We start from the raw sequence: 20,528 nt of genomic DNA, 5'->3' as shown, positions 1-20,528 counted from the left end.
TTCACCAACCAATTCTTGACATAAAACATTCAGAATCACCGCACTCTCTTGTACACCCGGCCAGTTGACATCTCCGCAAAATAAAAGCATGTCTCCTTTAGAATTGTTCAAGAATTACACTTAGCGCGCTAGGCAAAATTCCCGGTGGTGGCAAATCTGGCATTTTGTGTCGAGATGAAGTTTTGACATCGCGAGTATCGTTTTTGCTGCGTGCGTCGGCGCAGCTGGCTGGAATGGGTTCACGATGTAGCACTAGACATCGTCGCCAGGAAGCTCCCGCTGACTGTCCAGTCGGCAATTTGACTTCACCAGATTCCACACAGACAAGGAAAATTCGAAGACATAATGGGCTCATGTACCAGTTATGAAGGTTAATGAATTCTTGCGCCCTGGTCCTGGGGAGCAAAGGGTTTGGCCACGCTCGGGCAACCTCGATATCGAACGATTGAAGAGCGATGAGCCGAAAGGACATATGCAGCAACTGACGAGACCCTGTTATGTCAGAACCTTCGCCACGAAAAAGAAACACGCAATTCTATGGTGCGTTTGGGAATTTGTGACCCGGAACAGTTTCACTGCTCGGGAATCGCGTTGTCTAGTCCGTTTCGAGAGTTCGAATGTCAAAGCCGCCCGGACGAAATGGTGGCGGAACGGCTTTCTCACACAGGCCAGCCAGCACAAGCTGTGACTAGAAGTGTACTTTTCTCACTGGACATATATGAATGTTAGTCGAACAAGCTCTCCGTCAGTCGACACGCTTTTCTCCACCAAGAGGCAAGTGGACTTCTCCCGGGCGTCGGCATTGCTCATCTCAACGCGCGTTTCTTTTCTCCCTTTTCTTTGCCCGGCCGAAAAACGCTGTCAAGACTCAAGTGAGACTTCCAGGCAAACGACAGTCGGAGGTTCCTTCTGCACTTTTCTCCTCTGGTTTACGGCTGTCCTGCTGCCCGTGATGGTCTCAATCGACAGCCCGTTTTTCGAAGTAACCGTTTTCCTACTTTTCTTTCGCTTTCGCGGTGACGGCCTTCGAGTCGTCTTGCCACGAATAATTCGATGCCGAAGTTCGCGCGGGCGCCAGCGTGATGTCGGCTTTCACGCTTGACTGGGGTCCTTTCTTTCCGACCTTTTCGTTTTTCTATTTCGCTCGACGTCCACTGCATTTCCCATTCTCCTTCACTGCTGCTTTTCCACTGAGCTTCTTCACGTTCGTCTACCTCCTTGACAAGCCGCGAGTCCGTCCGGCCACAGGTCGCACACTCCGACTTCTCTCGACACATTTGCGAACCGTCCGGAGTTTCCCGTTTCTCTCCGGGTGTACGTACAACCAAAACCCTATCCGCACCCGGTCCGAATTCTGGAACTGACTCGATAACTACCTCGAGACAGTCCGTCCGCGTGTTCATGATTGCCAGCCGTAAAACCTGGACTTGTCTGAGTTTTTGCCGAACCGCCTTCTACGTCCATTCCGTAGTCGTTGTTCCGTTTTTGTCTCGGCACTTTCTCTAGCGTTAGCCGGCCCATACTCGTCGTCCCTGCTGTTCCCGCGCCGATTTCACCGCTTGCTTCACTTCGGCGGTCCTGTCGCTCCCTTCCTTCCAGACGGAATGAGATGCAATTTCTGAAGCGACGCACCATTCCGTCGAGGCGACGGCGAACCCCCGTTTCTCCAGTGTCTTCGGTCTCGACAATCACTGAGTTCAGAGAGACCACGAAAGAAGCGGAAGACGATCTGCGTCTGTCAGCAGAATTTCTGGGTTCTTCATCGGGAGCGAAAACTAAAGGACCCCGCGAAACACGGCGCACACGAAACACCATTCGACGGAGCACAACAGCGCTTGCAGTCGATGGCAATAAAACCGATTCTCAAGCCACGCTCAGTGTGGTAAGCTGAGTCATTGTCTCGCCAAATGGTGCAAAAACGAAATAGCCGCAGCACGCATGCATGCGACTTGACCCTGACGCCTTCATATATATATATATATATATATATATCTGTATGGGTAGTTGTGACTGTTAGTTCTTTTAATATTAATGACGACCCATGTGCGTAGATCGACGGCCGGCGGGGGTGTTCCCACCTTTGGACCGTCGTACTACTGACAGTTTTCGCTGGGTATCAAATCCAGTGCTCTACCGTGGACACTGAAACTATCCCCAAGTTCAACCTTCTGTTATTTATGAACCTGTTCGTTGAACTATCAATCTAGACATGCCTGCGCATTATAACTGAGTCTCTACACCGTCGTTCAGGATGTATTGTATCTGTACAAGTCACTCTGATCCTCTGCCCCAGCTTTTTCTGCGCCCACGGCGTTTGCACGTTTTTTCTCGGTTTATTCTTGTCAGAAAAACACGGGTCACGAGTGTTTCAGTCCCCCTTAATAAGCCTGTGTTTTGTCTGCTTTTTCAGCTGTTATCCCTAACGAGTTGCGTGGTGCCTCCGTCGCTCACGCCCGATGACGCTGCGCTGTCTGTGGCTCTGAAGAGTTCGCCGCCGCTGATTCTTCGTGAGCTGCTGGAGAAGCGTTTGCTTCCGTGTACTGCGGGGGTCGGTGGGAAGCTCCTTTCTCTGCTTCTTGTCGAGCGATTCTTTCTGTTATCTGCACCGTATCGTGCAGCGGTTGTGGCTTTTCGTCGTTTTCTGCTTCACCTCTAGCGAAGGTCTGCTCTTTTCTCTCTGACTTGTCTGTATTATCTCTCCTCGCGGCTGCGAACGGGACTGACGCGTTCTCCTCAGCTCCTTAGCCCGCCGGAGGCTTGCCGCTGTCCCCAGCGACGAGAACAAAGAGTCTGCGCGGCGGGAAGCCCACAGAGAAAAGGGGGAAAGCGTTTGTATCTCAACTCGCAGCTAGCCATCATCGCGCTCTCGCGTTCTTCCCTGAAGACGCCCCATCTTCCCATCTGCGTCTTTGTGGTCGCGCGGCCGCCAGGTGCCCCTTCGCAGGGCTTTTTGTCTCAGGCAGAGACCCCCCATATGTCTCCAAATGATTTCGCTCTGCCACTTCTCATTTGCGCTCCCTCGGCCTGATCTTCATCAAGTACGCCGCGTCTTCTACAGTATCTTCTTCTCTGACGTCGCCCTCTTCCCTCCTGGCGCCAGTTCCGCTTTCTGTGGAGGAACTGAGAGAGGCAATTCTGCTCGAGGAGCTTTTGCTCGTTGCCGCCCTCCTGCAGCACGTGGAGCAGCGCGGGTGTCCACGCGCTGCTGACTGCTGCAGCTAGCCAGAGACCGGAAGGATTGGGGGAACTCGCATCTACGCATTTGGCCAGTGTCTCGCCTGTCGGGCCTCTCTTTGGAGACTCCAAAATCTTTGTCGGATACAAAAGCGAGAGAGAAAACGCCTCGAGTTCGGCCTGCAGCGACACATCTGCCCCTTGCGTTTTCGGGGCTTCGAGTCCCAACGGCAGACAGACTTGCCTTGGGCAACTGTATCTTATCCAGTCTCAGATCTCTCTCGAAAGCAACCATGGGCATGTTTAAAAAACACTCGAGGAAGGCCTCACAGGCCATCAAAAACGCCACAAAGACTGCGCCTCCCCCCCCTCCACCCCCCGCCGCCACGCCAGCTGCAGGCCCTCCTGCCCCGACACGCTCGAGCTATGCCGGAAGCGAATGCAGCGATGACAAGAGAACACTCGAAGAGATTCTCAGCGGTGAGATCAAGGAAACAGGATCGACTGGGCTTTGCCCCTCTTGTTTATTATCACCTTCTGCCTCCGTACATATATATATATATATACATATATATTCATATACATATGTATTTAACACTATTTGAATACATATGCATCTCTGTATATATGGGTCTGCAGACATGTAGTAGTGTTCTACGTACTGCATAAAATGCGCGAAAGCAATTGTGGTGCGAAACGCGCCACAGAAAATGCATCCTCCGCATCCCCAAGAGGCTGTGGAGACGAAAGAAGAGAGGAAAGCAAAGGCGTTTTTCATTAGGAGGCACACGTTGTACACTCACACAGGGGGGATGCGACAGTGAAAAAATTTCTAAATTGTGTCTTTTTGCGAGAGCAAGACAAGGATCGAGTGGTCGCATTTGCACTTGTCCTGATTGCTCCAGAGTCGTGGTCACAGAATAGAACTCGAATCCAGTGAAATGTTAACGGGCTAGGGTTCACGGTCTTCGAGAAGGGAGTACTTGCTTGTGTTGCAGTGGGTACGACGCCTTCAAAAAGAGATAAAGAGTCGATGTATGGTATGGGGAGAGAGAAGAAAATCTTCTTTCTTCCTGTTTTCCGTCTGTGTCTCTCCCTTCTACCTCTTGTCTCTCGGGTGTCTGCAAGGGTGGATCTACACAAAGAGCGTCTCTGCGGAGAAGGAAATGCCTGTCTTCTCTTTTTTTGTCGGAGGGACTTACCGGGAATGCCAGTGGCTTGACGTTCCCCAAAGTCGAAATCCATATTCGCGGCTCTAGAGCGTTTGACACAATGAGAAACATAGAAAATAATAATAAATGCATGTGTAAGTGCTCCTTAGGTGAAGTGGTAACCAGGGAGCTGCTCTGGATGAGAGACACTTTATTTTCAGAAGCCGATCTTCACTCAGTGACTCGAACCTGTTTTGTTCTTTGGCTATTCCACTCAGGGTGCGCTTCGAGATGGAACACTTGTCTCGCTAGCTAGGGTGGTGAACCGAGTTGTTTTGTCTTTCCTATGCTTTTAAAGAAGTATCGAATCCGCACTGGCGCTCAGGGCCCCGCGGCCGATGGTGTCTGTTAATCCCCAGAATAAGAGAGTCTCGAGCATGCAGAGAGGTGGCGTCGTTCCCGACTGTACGCGCACCTTTATCCTGTTTTCCGCTTTTGCGTCCTTTTCGCTCCCCTCCGCTTTCCCCAGGGGCTCTGTCGGCGGCGGAGTTTCTCCAGGAAATGATGAAGAACGGCGGCCACCTGGAAGACGCATTTTCCTCCTCAGATGTGCACGCACTCGACGAGTGCACCTCCATGCTCGCCGGATGTGCCTCTCTGTGTGGACACAAACAGAGGAAGTTGCAAGAGGAAGCCGCAAAGGCTGTAGACGACGGAAGAATGGACGACTTCGCGACCACCAGCAAGGTGAACGAATACTTCTTTTTGCGGATCGTCTACACTTCTCTAGAATCCGCTCACCTGAATATATATGTACATATATGTTTGTATATATTTGTATGTATATACATATATACAGCTGCTCGTATACGCGTGGGTGGATAGAGAATGTTCACTTGTGAGTATGCATATGTATGTGTATGTGTGTGTACTTATACATGTATATATATATATGTATATGGAAATGAAGGACTGAAATCCTAGGCAGACCTTTTGATGGCTGTAGGTTAATGGAGAGAATGCGGCTTTCCCCCTGGAGGAGGATGTAGGTCATATGCGTAGATTTTGATTCCTGAATTCCAGTCTTCGCCTTCAGTCTCTTCACATGTCTCTGTAACTCCTTTAGCTCACTGTCTGTATATCTGTTTACATTTGTATCTCTTCACAGCTCCGTAAGTATCTGTATCTGCATCTCTGTGGATAAAAGTCTCCACTTGCCTTTACACATTCATATTCATATATCAATTTAACACATACCCAGCTACATCTCCCTTTCGTATAGGTTCTAGATCAACTGAGTCATGCACTGGAGGCGTACGAGACCGGAAAGCGCCGCTTGGAGCTCTGGCGCCGAGAGACGGCTGAAGGGTCTTCTGCGGGGCGAGAGAAAGCGTCTCCTGCCGCAACCCCACAGGCGCATGTCTCCGACGAGGCCGCAGCGTCTCCGGGAGCTCCGTTCGCTTTTCCTTCTCAGTCTCCCTGGGAAGCCGCCTCTCCGACAAACACGCGGTCAGAGCCGCGCTCGGCATTTTCAATGCCTCTGGGGGACGACGCTGAGTTCGGAGAAGACGATGAGTTGAAGAATGGAGACGCTCGACCGCAGGCTTACGAGCCTTTCGTCCCAGCAGAGAACCTCGACTGGGAGCTCCAGAAAGATAACGAGGAAGCAGACGGACAGGCGTCTGTCTCTGCGGCGAGTTCGGCCGAGAGAAAGGAGGACAGAAAAGAGAAGGAGAAGAAAGAGAGGGACAAGAAAGAGAAGGAGAAAAGAGAAGGCGACGGCAGACGAGGCGAAGTTCGGGGAGTCGCTGAGTTATTGCCGCATACGGAGTCGGTTGCGAGTGTGCGCAGGGAAGACGAAGAACCGGCGAGAGATGACGAGAAGAAGGAGAGAGAGCGGAGGAACGAGAAGAAAGAGAAGAAGGAGAAGAAAGAAAAGAAAGGGAAGAAGGAAGTTGAGGTCGTCGGATCCGGTGACGGGGAGAGAAGCGACGATGGCGCCTCCGTCGGGAGCGGGAAGCAGAGAAGAAGAGAGGGGAGCGACGCAGCAACCTGTCAAACTTTTCCTGCTTCCTCTGTGGCGAGAAACGAGTCTGTCAAGAAGGAATCTTTAAAAGGAAAACATGTCAAACACGTATCTGTTAACGAATCCATCGAGAATGACGCCGCTTCTCTGCCGGGGCCTTTTGCAGCGACTCCGGTGGGATGGCCTGAGTCTACGAGTGAGCCTGGAGAGACCGCCGAAGACTTTCTGGGCGAGTGCGAGGAGACAGGAGCGCTTCTAACACCCTTTCAACGCACTCGAAGTTTCTTCGAGAATCAGGCCAAGAAGAACGCGCGAGCTGCAGGGACCAACGGCCCCGCCGACTGCAGCCGCCGTCCTCTCGGCGAGAAGAAAGAAGCCAAAGGCGCGGAACAGAAACAAGACGAAGATCTCTTCAAATGGGATGCCGAAGGTACGCGGTCTGGAAAGGGTGAAAGAGAGAGAAGACACGAGAGGGTACAAGATGAAGGAAAAAGAGACCAGGACGAAGGGGAGGGATCGGGGAGAGAGAAAGAGAGCAAGGCAAGAGGGAGAGAACTCGGGGAAAGAAAGAGAACCAGGCAAGAGAGGGGACAATATGAGAGAAAGAGAAAAGACAAGAAAGAGACCGACACGAGGGAAAGAGTTGGAAAGGAAGGGTAGCACATGTGAGTGTTTATGTCATTGTTATTCCAGTTTGTGTGTTTTCATGTTTTTTCCTGACCTGTACATGCAATGCGAGAAGCGCGTTTCTGTGCGTGAGCGTCGACCAAAAGAAGAGGCGCAGTCCAGCGTTGATCCATATGTTTTTTACAGCTCATGCTTTGTTTTCAGGGATCGGCTTCGACGCCTTCGACGACGGGTCCGTGTGGGAGCAAGAACGCGTTCGAGAGAACAAGCGAAAAACCGAGGCTTCGCCTCTCCTAGAGATGAACGCATGGAATCCACCGTCGCTCTTCACAGTTGCAGAGGAAAGGAAGTCGGAATTAGAGGCCGAAGAAAGCCGTCCAGCTCGGTCTTCCCGACTTAAAGCGACTTCCTCTTCTTCCTCTCCACTGCAGGGGCCTCACGATAAAAGGAAGAAGGAAACAAAGAAGGAAGGGAGACGGAAACCTGGCGAGTCTTCCGCGGTGGATAGTCAAAGCAACAGTCAGAAAAGTCGGTCTGTGGGTGGAGAGCCGGCCTTTGTCTCGTCAGCCACAGGATCCCCAGATGCAAAGGAGAGAAGAAGGCGTCGCGAAGGGGCGGCGGGGATGCGAGAGAGCAACTTCCCGTCTCCGTTTCTTTCTTCCGACTTAAAGGAGAGACAGGCTCCGGAGGGCAGAGACACGGACCTCTTTGGCGACCCAGGAAGAGAAGAGTTTCAGGCGAGAGAGGACGGTGAGGAGAGCGAAGGAGGCGAAGACTTCGACTGGATCCGCGCAGCTTCTTATCCAGTGTTGCCGTCGCAGCCTTCGAGTCCCTGTCAAGTGGCACAAGAGAGAAACGCGGACGGTAGCGGTTTCTCCACCCGTCGCGGGGGAGAACGACAGAAATCTTCCCCGGTAACATCTCTCGAGAGAGAGAGACAGGTGAATCTTTCGGCAGGCTCACCGTCTTCCTCGCCAAGACGGAGTCGGAGATCGGCTCCTTCTCTCTCGCGTCCTCGCTGGTCTGTCGGCAGAGGAGACGCCTCTTCTTTGTCGGCGGGAGATGCGATCCCTCGTCGAGGGGATGTGGATAGAGCAGGACGGAGAGAAGCCGTCTCCTTGGCTTCACCAAACTCGACGTCTCCGCAGCAGTCGCACTCGACTCACTCCCGAGCGTCTTCTCTCTTCTCTCCGCGCCTGACGCCGAACGACTTCGACACAGCTGCGGCGCGGGCGACGCGCGAAGGGAGGCCCTGCGGATCGAGGAAAGGCGAACCCCTCTCCAGTTTTGAAGACTTTGAGTTCTTCACGACTGCCTGCTCCGATCAAGACGTCCCCAACGATTCCCCTTCCTTCCCTTCTCACTTCACGCCTGTCTCCAGCCTCGCGTCCGGTGTCTCTGCACCTTTCTCAGCTGTGGGTGCTGCGTCGGCGGACGCTTCGGGGCTCGGTCGACGGCGCGACGGGAGAGCGGGCGAGCGAGAAGGAGACAGTCCCTTTCGTCTGTCTGCAGACCGAAGGGTGAGGCCGGAGAGGGGCACCTGGGGTGTCTTCCCCACAGTCTCCGGAGACAGAGAGACAGACACCGGCTCTGTCTCCAGGCGCGAAAGCCGCGTCTACGCCGGGACTTGCGAGGCTTCTGTGCACACCCAGGAGAAGCCCAGAGGACGGGGAGGCAGAGAAAAAGAAAATGGCTTTTCCTCTTCTGCCAGGGAGCCGGGTCTCGAGGTCGACAGCGGACAGAAAAGCGAGAAGAGAAGCGGGAGGAGGCACGACGAAGCGACGCGACTAGAGGAGCAGGTGAAGCTGCTCGAGGAGCAAGTTGAGGTGCTTCGGCGGCGAGAGAACGAGCACTTGGCGAGACTCGAGAGAGAGCGAAGAGAGGCGGAGAAGCTCCGACGGGAGATGAAGGATGCGTTCGACAGAAAAACGCGAGAGTGGGAAGAAGAGCGAAAAACCTTTTTCAAGAAAGAAGAAGAACACGTCGCGAAGCTGCAGAATCTCAGCGGCCGCCTCGTCGAAGCCGACGAAGAAGCGAAAACACGAAGAGACGAAAGCGAACGACTCAAAATCAACCTCCACCAAAAGTGTGCCGCCCTCGATAACGCGAAAGACATGTGGCTGAGAGAGAGTTCACGCGCCTCTGCCCTCTCCGACAGACTCGATGGTAAACAAAGACAGAACGCATGCTGTGTGTGTGTGTACGCGCGGACAAGGGCCAGGAGAAGCTCTCCAATGCACCCGTGGGGTTAGCAGGACTTCGTTGATATGTTAGAAAACGTACAGCTCCTCACAGGTATTTCAGTGACGTAGTGTGACTAGGCGTCCGCAACAAGAAGATGCAAGCATTCAATGAAAAGTCGGACCTGCTTGCACCTGAGGAGTGCTGGTATCTCGCTTTTCAGGAGATGACAACAGGACACTCATAGTCTACGCGTCGAACACAACCGATATGGAATAGCCCCAATGCCGCAAACCATCGAAATGTAACGTGTTCAGTCGCTGCCAGCTAGGTGTCCTGAATCTGTGGTCGAATGCAAGAGGTTCTTGAATGTTGAGAACACCGACTGTCCCTTCCGCACATATATTTCCAACATGTTCATCTAGAAACATTCGGTTCTTACCTTGGCCTAAGATCAACCCCCCTTCCCTTCTCCCCCTCTCGCGATGGAACACACGTGTCCTGCATCTCTCACTCTCTTCTCCGAATATAAGCCGGTCGAGTTCCCTTGTTGTCTTCTCTGTTATCAGCTGTAGGATCTGGTTTCATGCCAATGCAGCAACAGCCAAGTGTCCAACTGGACTTGCTTCTGCCACGGTCGTGAGTCTGTCGCTCTCATAATTGTGACGAGGCTTTACGAGAGATACGGTGTCTCTAACGCAGGAAGAACGTGTTGTGAGGGCCAAGCACTTTGAAATTACATTCACTTTTCTTCCCCCTTTTCTTTCAGAGGCGGAGGAGAAGATCTCAGATCTGGAAGCGAAGCTCGCGTCTCTCTCGACCAAGTACGCAGCGAGTTTGCGAGAGATCGAGTCTTTCAAAGTTCTAGTCGATCCCCGTACGTCGTCTGGACCGTCCGGGCGGTCTGCTCGACCTTCTCCCGGGCCTGTTTCTTGCCAAACCAGCTGCGCAAGTGTCTCTCCGAGCGTCTCCAGTTTCCTGCCTTCTTCAGCAATATCGCCATTCTCTCCCGACATCTCTCGTAGCACTAGAAGCGCGCTCAAGCCTTTGTCGGCGTTGTCGTCTTCGTCCCTCCACCCGGCAGGTGTGTCTTTCGGGGGAGCCGAGAGACAGAACGGAGACAGTGTCGCGAGCAACAGCGTGTGGGGAGATGAGAGGCCAGAAGGAGACAGACGGCTTTTCTCGCGTCAAGAGGCCTGGGGACGGGGAAGCGAAGATCAGAGAGTCGCCAGAAGACACGAACTGGCAGAAGTTTCCCAGCTGGTCAATGGATTCGGAGAAGACAATGTAAGTGAAAAGAGGTGTAAAACAGAGGGGGCGTTGGAGAAGAAGAAGCGCGTGTACAAATCAGGGGAGATGCAGTTCGCTACTTGCATTCTTTCTGCCCCTGTGAACGCTCTTCTTTCAGCTTGACTTCCGTACACGAAAAGACACTTTCATAAGGAAATCGCAGTGACGGAACTGTCTTGGGATCTTCTGCTCAAGGAGTCCGTAGCTGTCGAGTTACAGATTCTTTTTAGTAGTGTAATGCGTACTTTCACATTGAGTCAAAACACGACGTATTTTGTGTGAGATCTTGTCCGAATCATATCCAGTCTCATTTGTCGAACTTCGTTGAAGCACTGCGGACCGGGGTCGCGAAAATGGAGAGACACGTCTAATTAAAGGCAGAAGCGTCGAGAGTTTTTATCCGTTTGCTTCTCTCACTGAGGCTGAGCTTATTTTTTCCAGGCTTTGGAGAATCTGAGTAACGGGTGTGTTTTTTCCGGAAAAGAGGGATTTCTGTGTTTCGCAGCTTCTCATTGAGACACGCCGTCTGTCGCCTCGTTGCGTCTTTCGTGCTTCTGTCGACTCTCTCAAAACGGCTCTGTGCGATTTCTTTTTCGATCTTAACAGATGTTGCTTCACCATCTCTCTCGTGGCTGGATTTCTGTGTCTCCGCCGTTATCTTTCCACGCATGCCCCTACCGTCTTTCACACCTTTGGACGCCTTCGTTCTCTTCGAATTTGAAACAGTCTCTTCACTGTGTTTCACGAAGCGCGCGCGTCTTTTCAGATGGAGGGCGACCCTTCGACCCTGCCCCCGTTCTCGCCGTACAGCGCATCAGCAACTGCCGGGCAGTCATCGTTCCCTGCTCACGCGTTTTCTCTGTCGAGGCCTTCCTCCCTCGCTTCTTTGGAGAGTCGAAACGGGAGAGAGCGAACAGAGGTGAAGCACCCCCGCATCGTTTTCGTCAGGGATCATCTGCGTCGCCTTCTCCTCGTCGACGACGCGCTGCTCTTCGAAGACGACACCTTGCAGGTAGGACCCCAAACGTATCTCCATTGTTTCTGCAGCGAGTTTCCACCTTTCCTCCGCGGACGACACGACAGCAAAGACACCAACGGCTGCTTGCTGCACACAACCACAAATACACATTTGTGTACATATGCATGTACGTGCTGCTACATGAATAGTTGCATATGTGTATATATAGATAACTATATATATATATATATATATATATATATTTATGTGTGTATAGATGTATATGTAAGCACAGATAATTCGTCGTTGCGCAGGTCATTTGATGTGTATGTTTCCATCCATGCATGTGCGTCTCCTGCATGCGAAACTGTGAGGGCGTCAAAGTTCTGCAAATGGAAGCCAATATGAGGAGTTTGAAGAGCCTGGTTTTCTTGTAGATGTCTGTGGTTTAGACGAATGAGGACAGGAAGAGTTCTTTCCGGATGTGTTTCTTCAGATTGGAGTAAAGAGCGTGTACGAAGGCCTGAAGGGTCGAGTGTCTCTGTACTACGGCAACAAGACAAGCGGCCTTCTTCAGAGCTTTGCCACTGCCTTTTTAAATCCTCAAGGAGAGTCTCTCCTTCTGCAAACTTCGGCCGTGCCTGCCGTCCTCGCACCCAAGCAACAGATTTGTCAAGTGAGAATTTCGTAAAACAACTCCGATTCAACTCCCACACAATACCCCCAACTCTGCGCATTCACATCAGCACTGTGATGATATGTATGACTGGAGTAAGTTCCACGCATATATATATATATATATACATATATATATATATATATATATATATATATATATATATATGCGTATACATGTGTAGGTATGTATGCATATACGTATATGTATGTATAAATGCATGTGAAAATGTTACAAAAGTGGATGTGTAGAAAGTGTGTCTAATTTTCGTTTTTGAGCATACGGAACCTTCTGTATCTTCGTTTATCAGCCGATTTAGTTTTTTCTAATTTTCTCTGAGGAAAAGGAAGGATTTCGTTTACCTTCTGTACGCAGGAAATTGCGCTTGAGTGTCTAGCTCCTTTCGACGAATGGCCTTCGCTTCGACTGGATTTCTTGTGAGGCTGAAAGAAAAGGAAAACGAAAAGCGACAATTTCCGGTTTGCGTTCTCCACGCCCGTCTTTCTTTGTTTGTGTCTCGTGGGCTCTTATTTTCTGCTACACTCACATTTTGGTTCAATGATTTTCTCCTTTGTCTTTTTCGTCCTCTTCTCCACGCTCGCCTTCCTATGCTTGTGTTCCGTCGTCGTGCTTCTGTGTCTTTGTGCGTTTGTCAAGAACCTCAACAGCCTCAAAGACACGTCCTGATTCGCTCTGTTTCTGAGCCTTCGTCTGCATTTGTCGCCTTGGTTTTACAGTTTTGACGAAGATAAATTTTTTAGCTGATGTGACTCAGTGGTAGAGCTGCTAATTTGTAATCAGGAGATCTTTTCTCTATTAAAAGTATATAATTTTAAAGAAGTATTAAGTCTTAATCCATTAATTCAATATTTAGAACAAATTAATAGTTTCTCAGAACTAAAACGGAAACGAAACGCGTTTCGGATGGTCTTCTAGAGTCTTTGTTCGCTCTGTCCCTTGAAAGCTATGCGTGTATCTCTCACTGCAAGAGTGGCAGAGAGCGGAGGTGCTCAAACATTAACACCAGGATAGGGCAGGGGAGATCCAGCGGTAGAACTCCATGTTCGCTCGGAAGACCGCTGGAGTGGATTGAGAGGTTCGACAGGAGAGGCAACTAGGCGAGACTGGAATGAATGCTATCGAATGTCGACAAATGCGAGTTTCGTTCGTTGCAGAAAACGCGCTTTCTTTTTTCCGCCTGTGCAGGCTGGCTGACAATACCCCACGCAGTGTTGAGGTCACGCTTCCGATCGCCGTCACGAAATTCATGGAAGGTCGCGAAATGGGTGCCGAGGAGTTTTTCGTTTTTTGGAAAAACGAGAGATTCGTGTTGAAGGAAAGTAAGGACAGTCGCAAGAAAGCAAGGCGGGTCGCGTGGCGGTGTAGGTACAGTGGAGAGTTGAACAAGGCGTTTCTTCGGTTAAAGGAACCCGAGATCTGCTGTGGCATGTTTTTTCTTTGACAATGTAGCCCCTGCGTTTTCAGAGAACTCGGGGCGAACAAGCTCACGGAGATACCAGTGATACAGGAAAACTCGTTTTCGTTCTTCATGACTATTTGAAACTCCGTAAAAACAGGTCTGAGTCTCCCTTGTTTGGACGACGGGTGACACTCGTGTCCAACGCCAAGGAGAAAATCCCTGTCTCCCATCGTTCGTCTCATCGTGTGTATTTCTCTTTGTTTCATTCTCTCTTTTTTCCATTTTGCTCATCGCGAAAACACGCACTTCGCCTGGGGTGTTGAGACACTCTCAGGGAAACCATGGGGTAATTCATGCCGCTTTTGTGGCTTGTCACCGTTGCACTCAGCCTCCTGCGTGCTTAATCTCCACTCTCGCTTCCGCGGGTCTCTTCTCGCCGTCGCACAGGCGTCGCAGCTCGTAAGTTTCCTCTTTTTTGGCAATTTCAGCAACGGCAAAAAGGGAATGTTTCCATCTGCGACTGATTCCTTTTTCTCTCTCTTCACACTCCCCGGTATAATCGCAAAGACGGAGACACGAAGCCACCAGCCGCAGCACTGTTTCAGATTTCGATGTCGGCGTAGGTCAGGCGTCGCCGTTTTTTCGCTTGAGTAGTCCTCTCATTTTTGCCCTGCGCTGAATGTTCTTCTTTTCTGTTCCTTTTTTTCTCGCTTCTCTTCTCTTTTGTAGTTCTGGCGTACACCAAAAGGATTCTTCCTGTCGGAGGTTTGGTCTCAGATTGATGTAACAGTGGAAAAACGTTTCGCGTTCTGTGTCTTTGCTGCAGGGTCGCGCGCTGTCTCTGTGTCGAAACGTAGACCCGAATCCAGAGAACCTCGTTCTGGCTGGCGCCTTCCCTCCCAGTGTCTGCGACCAAGCGATTCCCCTCTCCATTGCTCTCGTCCGGTGAGGGCAACCAACTGAGAATCGAAACGAAAAAGAATGGAGAAAAAAGATGACAGGAAATGAGAACAGAGAGGCAAAAGAAGAGGCAGTAAAACGGAAGAAAAGGCGTGAGAGAGAAAAGGGAGAAGAAGCACAGTGTTGGTGTATCCAGTTTTTTTCTGCTCCTCTGTTTGTGTCGCGTGCTCCGCTTCCTCTGCGCGCTTCTCTCTTCTTTCTGAAAACGTTTTTCTTAGGGGCTGTTCGTTTTTCCGCCTGCTCCCCAAATTTCTTTGATGCGTCGATGCGCTTTTTTGTGTCGCGAACGTCCGTGGATCGTCTTTTGCCTTTTTCTACTTTTCTTTAGCGTCGCGCGCCGTGGTGGTCTTCCCGCCGTTTGTCTCCCCTTTGTTCTGAAACAATGGTTTTCATCCTTCTCTCCTCTCCCCTTCTTCGTGACCGGTGTTTCTCCATTTCATTTTCCTCCTCCTCAGGTTGGAAATCGGCCGCGGCAGACACCACGGGAAGTGCCGCCTCGTCGTTCGCTCCGACTGCCACGTTCTGAGTCAGGGAATTCGCGACCTCATCAGTCTTCAAGTGGCCACACCCCAACCGGCGCCTTTGCCGCTCTCTTCGAGCTGAAACGACGAAATGCAAACAAATGTCGAAACCAGCGGTCTAACAAGCCGTGAAACCTGGAAAAAGAAATCAGGGAAAACAGCAAAAATCGCGAAACGGGCAACATATCTATCCAGGCGCGCATAGGCATATACATATATACATATATATATATATACATATATGCATGTATATGAATCTGTGTTGCTTGGGAGCGAGCAGGTCCATGTGGAGATGTGAGAAACTTGGACTTGGCTCTTTTCTAGATTTGCTTGTGGATCAGACTTTTCAAGGCAGTGGAGGAACGAAAGGGGATGCCTAAGTGCGTTTCCAGCCCCAGTGGAAACAAAGGGCGTCCTCATTTGTTTGCTCCGAGTGCGAACACGCATGCGTCTACCCACATGCAATTTTTTTCTGGGCTGTCTCTGTCTCGCCGGTTCGACCGGGCTTTTCCTCATGCAGCGGCCGCTTCATACGTATAATTTGTGCGCACACGCAGAGATATGCGTATATATATATATATATATATATATATATATATATATATATGCACATGACCGGATCCCCTGCTTATGAACTGTTGTTTCCGGTGAATTGTGTTGAGGTGAACGGAGGTGGTTTCTCCGCAGAGAAGGGCGACGAAGAGAAGGGAAGTGGCCCGTCTCTAGGCATTGCGCAATGCCCCGTTGTCGTGCACAGTTATCGATTTCGATCGGCGTTGTGGCGAGTCATATTTTACGAGAAGCTGCCGCCGTCTCCGCCCTCGTTTTCTCTACTTTCGGTGTCCGTTTGATGGGTTTCGTACAGCCAAAAACGTCCCGAGTCTGCGTTTGAGGATGTTTCGTTCGCGCCCGTCAGCTTCATGTGGCACAAACTGCTCTCCCAGGTGCACGTACACCTCGGGCGGCCTCCCACACCCAGATGGATGAACCTGAAGACCATCGGGCGATGAATTCCATATTTACTGCAGCATAGCATCGACATTGACACCCGTGTCTCGGATGTAATGCGTGGCATTCCACGATTCCCACGTTCAGACGATTCCTAGGACAAAACACGCTTCTTGCCTCAAAGATTCCAACTCTATTGTCTTCACAGATCGTTGACTTAGGTAGCACCTGCGAAGAGAGCGCCGCACAGTCTCGGTGGACAGCGCAGGTACTTCAGTGCCGCTGGACCTCTAGATATATTTATTTACACAGTACTTTTGGGTTTAGACGTATGCACGTGACTATGGGCAAGAGATAGTAGGTTATTTCACTATGCGTCCGTCAGAGACAACGGCCAAACCTCCATACCTAGCTTTCTGTGTAGGAAGTCGTCCTGAAAGATGTCAACATTTGCTGCAAAAACCGGAACCTGGTTTGTCTAAATGCAAGAGCTGAAGAGAGTCTTTAGGACATTCCAACCCACCTTGAGCGCCGCGCCAGCGGCAAGCCGGCGCATGAAAACTTTCTGGAGCACAGGGTCAAGAAGAGCGAACCCAAGAAATATAACGGGCTAGACTCCCGCTACAAGGCAATCCTACGGCTGAGCATATCAGCGGTCAGCAGAGAGTCATGATAGTTGGGAATAGACGGAGCTACATCTGAGATAGGGAAACGTTTCCTTTTGTGGATTCAGACGCATTTACGATTGCAACACGAGGACAGTTATCGCGAAAAGGTGACACTGTTTTCGTCAGCAAATGCAACTTGCGTCCCGCTGTCCAATAGTCACACGGCTTCTCGGAGTCGTGCTGAGTTTTCTGGTTAAAGGGAGTTTTGCTATTCTGGAAATGTGCAGTTAGCAGAGCTGCTAAAACTATCAGCGTAGCTGCAATGCACGCGTTTCCAGTCTCACTGCTTAGCCATTTCACGTGAAAACTCATTGAATGGCTGCGGGAGAAAACTTTGCGTTTCTGCGTTCATTGGTTTTTGGCGCCGCCATTCTGTGTTGTTCATATATGATGTTGCAACTCGCGTGAAACGCTTTTGTGTTGCAGGTTCAGGGGGTGTTCTACATGTGCTCTTGTCTGCTGGTCTCCACGCCAAGATGGCGGGTGCAAGGCTTGCTGTGCTTTGTTTCCTCTCAATTCTAAGCTGTACTAATCCACTTGGTTGCGTGTCCTCATTTGAACTTGATACGGAACAAGTCAACCTTTCTTGTCAGTTTTGCGATCTTGCCTTGACGCCGTCTCGCGCTTCTTACTTATCAGCTGCCAGAAGCGATGAATCGAATGGAGGGCTTCTCGCTGCTTCTGTTCAGGAAACCAAGACTTCTGATGTTGCCTCTTTAAAAACTGTCTCGTCGGCGAGTACTTCCTATTTTCCAAATCGTGTGTTTGCTAAGGAGCTAAATCCTCTCTTCTCTTCCTGCGCAGGCGCTTCCTGTCACAGGAGAGACACAAGACACTCTATCAAAAGCAAATCAACAAGGCAAAAGGGCAAATCTCAGCTTCCTCAGGCCGGAGGCACAGTGCCATTGCTGTCCGTAAAAGAAGAGAAGCGGGAGGTTCCACCGCCTTTCCAATGGCTCTTACCGCCATACCCGACATCCAGTTATACAAATTCATCTTCGGCTTCTGTTCAGCCTTCACATAGCCGCCTTTCGTCTGATTATATCTCTGTGTCCTCGATAGGTTCGTCACCTTTACTTCCCAGCGGCGTTGCGTCGTTTTCTTCCGCTGCTCCAGGACATGCCCCGTCGTCTCACCATCCCCAGTTAGGCGCTCCTTCAATGATTCTTCCTTCTTCCTGGAAACTGCCGAATCCTGTATCATCTCAGCCATCTGAGCAAATTAGCGACACCTCTTACGCTGCAGAAAGTAACGCAACGGAACGGCCGCTGGTCGATTACTTACATTTGGGGGACTTGAAAAATGGTTTCAAAACCCAGCCCAGCGAGACTATGAGCATGCTTCTTCAAGCAGAAGGGGGTCAAAGAGCCTTTGCATCTGTCTCACCGTCGCTGCGACATGCGCACTCGACCAAACCGGTCGCAATTATTTCGTCTTCAGGCGTTCCTTTTCACTCTGGAGCTGGTTCTGTTGCGGCGCGTGCGGTGCTGAATCAAGAACGTGGCACCTTCCACAAAAACCGGAAGGAATATCCAGTTTATTACACGAAGCAAAGTCTGTCTGGCAGACGATATGCTTCGAAGTTACTACCGTACACCCAGCGCACAAATACTGGCAAGGAACGAAGTAGAAGGCAGGTCACACATAGTGACCCGGCACACACGGCGGAAGCGACTCCAGTTGATTCGGCTTCCATAGAAAGCGCGTCTAGTCGGTTGTCTTTTTCTTCAGCTTTGTGTTTCGATTGTAAGCAAGAGCGCCACGTGCTAGCAGCCGATACTGCAGCGGGGTTGCCGCCAAGAAATCGATCGGCAGAAAACTCAGACGATACTTCAGCGTTCCCGTTGCTCTTCAGTTGGAACGGTCGAAGTTCAAGTTCCAAAAACACAGCTTCTCCACAGCTCTCTGCGACCTCGAATGCGAGTCAGCATCTGAACACCGAACTTGCGGACCAGCTCCAGCGGTGGATTGCCAAGGCGCAATCAGGTTCTGCCGTATTTCACCAGCTTGCAGGTCCGCCAGAACGGCGAAAAATCGGGATGGGTGTTGAGAAAAAGCAGCAGATTGAGAAGCCACTACGTGCGGATATCTTCAGCACTCTGATCTCCCAAGAAGATATTTTAAGGGCCACAGTCGGAGTCTACCGCACCATCTACCTTTGGCAGCTCTTAGACCGGAATGACAGAAACTCCACAGATTCCACCGGCCTTCCGTCCTTCCACTCCCCCTGTAGTTGGCAAGGCAGCAGAACGTTTCCTAATACTGTCACAGAAGCGCGAAGGACCTCGTCCAGTCGCCTCTCTTCCGAAGACAAGAATCTTGGCAAACAATTCGGAACAACCGCTTTTTACGTTGAGCCAGACGCATCTGAGACATCTTCCGTTCCCGCGGCACCTGCGTTTGGTGATGCATACTCGCAAACGGTTTCGTCGAGTCCTCCCGGCAGTCAGGAATTTCCCAGGCTTTCCTGTGACCAGTCAGGCACTGAGCATCTGCCAGTCTGGATGGCGACGCAGATGCATCTAGCCCACAAAAGGGGGGAACCTCTGAATCCTCAGTACGTGCAAAGCTCGCCAGATGTGTGGTTACTCCCTTTTGTGTTTCTGAGGTGGCTGGACATGTGGAAGCGCCAGGTAACGCTTCAGGAAGAGGCATCGCGTGCCGGCATGGAATTCTCCCAAGAGGAGAAAATGCTCGGAGACGACGAGCAGCGAAGCACCTCGGCACCCGTGGCTCGGCAAACTGACGTTCAAGAGGGCCACGGTAGCGACGCGAGGGCACCTGACGACAAAAAGGGGATGAAAAAAAGATTTCTACGAAAGAGTTCTCGACAAGGCTGACAACCACAAGCAACTGCAAAGGAAATAGCTATTGCACGAACCAACGGGGAGGGTAAAAAACACGTTTGAAAAGGATGAAAACAGAGTGAGGGAGTCTGTTGGTAACACGCAGAAAGGGAGAGCCCCCTGCTGGCGCATAGTGGCAACGACACAGAGTGCTAGTTCTACGTTCTCCGGATGTGTGCCGTTAGTTAAGAAGGCGACATGGGTGCGCTATGACTCGAGAGACTTCGAGAACAAGAACTGACGAACCGCGAAAAGATGAACTTCACCAAAGCTGGAATAGAGCGGGAGAGGGGCGCAGCACTGGAACACAAAATCTCTAACCAGGGTGAAAACGCGGAGAGCAAGAGTTAGAGCTGGCTCCCAAAACAGGGATTGGCTGCCGCGTTTAGAGCTGCGTGCGTGTCGTTTGTTCGGTTACATTCCGACTCTTGCTGAGGGCAGTAACCACGGTTGGTACCTCTACGACTTCTCAGTATAAGAAGAACTGTAGTATATGGGTACTGTCGTGTCCATGACATCTTTTGCTTCGTATCAGTCTCTGACGTAAGAGAATTCCTGTGTTCCCTCTTAGAGGCGAAACCGATGAGACGGTAGGACGGGAAGCTGATAGCCTCAGGCGTTGTTCGGACCAGTGCCGTTTTCTCGAAAGATCAGTCAGCGCTCGTTTTGTTAAGAAACAGAGGGGAGAGGAAAGCAAGCACTACCCGTGGACGCAGAAACGAGTCGACGCGGGATTCTGATCAGAAAGAAGACAGTTGTGTATAACCTACCCATGAACGAGCTCACGGCGATCCTTGCTAAGCACTGTGCCGTCGATCACCGCAAAATTCTATCGTTAAAAATGCACTGAACGCCTAGAGGAAACTATTGAGTGAATCCCCTCAGGTGTGAGGTCTTCCCGTTCTTTTTCGCTGACGTCGTCTAAGCCGTACGCCGAGTTTCAGCGCAGTTTCAAGCCCCGACACAGAATCAGGGTACCCACAAGGAGGAACTGTACGCCGGCGCGTTCGCCACAGAGAGGAGGGCGACAGAGTTCGGAGACACAGATCGAAAGAAGAAATCGGGGAAGAAGGACGACAGAA

At 51.0% G+C, this 20,528-nt stretch overlaps 4 protein-coding genes across 4 annotated transcripts; 3 read left to right on the top strand and 1 right to left on the bottom strand.

The window, feature by feature from the left end:
* Positions 1-868: 868 nt before the first annotated feature.
* On the bottom strand, positions 869-1,277 carry TGME49_272593 (hypothetical protein; the record flags this gene model as incomplete). The annotated part of the gene is made up of 2 exons (XM_018781667.1): positions 869-943; positions 999-1,277. The coding sequence occupies 2 exons, from the start codon at positions 1,275-1,277 to the stop codon at positions 869-871; spliced, it is 354 nt and encodes a 117-aa protein (XP_018636703.1).
* Positions 1,278-1,609: 332 nt separating this feature from the next.
* On the top strand, positions 1,610-2,656 carry TGME49_272595 (hypothetical protein; the record flags this gene model as incomplete). The annotated part of the gene is made up of 2 exons (XM_018781668.1): positions 1,610-1,882; positions 2,411-2,656. The coding sequence occupies 2 exons, from the start codon at positions 1,610-1,612 to the stop codon at positions 2,654-2,656; spliced, it is 519 nt and encodes a 172-aa protein (XP_018636704.1).
* An 811-nt stretch (positions 2,657-3,467) lies between these two features.
* Positions 3,468-16,010, top strand: TGME49_272600 (adaptin c-terminal domain-containing protein; the record flags this gene model as incomplete). Its single annotated transcript, XM_018781669.1, has 12 exons — positions 3,468-3,654; positions 4,855-5,072; positions 5,608-6,781; positions 7,183-9,144; positions 9,929-10,446; positions 11,216-11,461; positions 11,904-12,083; positions 12,459-12,520; positions 13,290-13,423; positions 13,892-13,962; positions 14,330-14,448; positions 14,919-16,010. 12 exons carry the CDS (start codon positions 3,468-3,470, stop codon positions 15,064-15,066), a joined length of 5,019 nt encoding a protein of 1,672 aa, XP_018636705.1. The 3' UTR covers positions 15,067-16,010.
* Positions 16,011-17,760: 1,750 nt separating this feature from the next.
* Positions 17,761-19,440, top strand: TGME49_272620 (hypothetical protein; the record flags this gene model as incomplete). The annotated part of the gene is made up of 1 exon (XM_002365853.1): positions 17,761-19,440. One exon carries the CDS (start codon positions 17,761-17,763, stop codon positions 19,438-19,440), a length of 1,680 nt encoding a protein of 559 aa, XP_002365894.1.
* Between the last annotated feature and the right edge of the window lie 1,088 nt (positions 19,441-20,528).

This window comes from Toxoplasma gondii, chromosome VIII, assembly GCF_000006565.2.
Source record: "Toxoplasma gondii ME49 chromosome VIII, whole genome shotgun sequence".
Classification (NCBI taxonomy): domain Eukaryota; phylum Apicomplexa; class Conoidasida; order Eucoccidiorida; family Sarcocystidae; genus Toxoplasma; species Toxoplasma gondii.
Note: the sequence above shows the minus strand (reverse complement) of the source record. Positions and strands in the feature narration are given on the sequence as shown.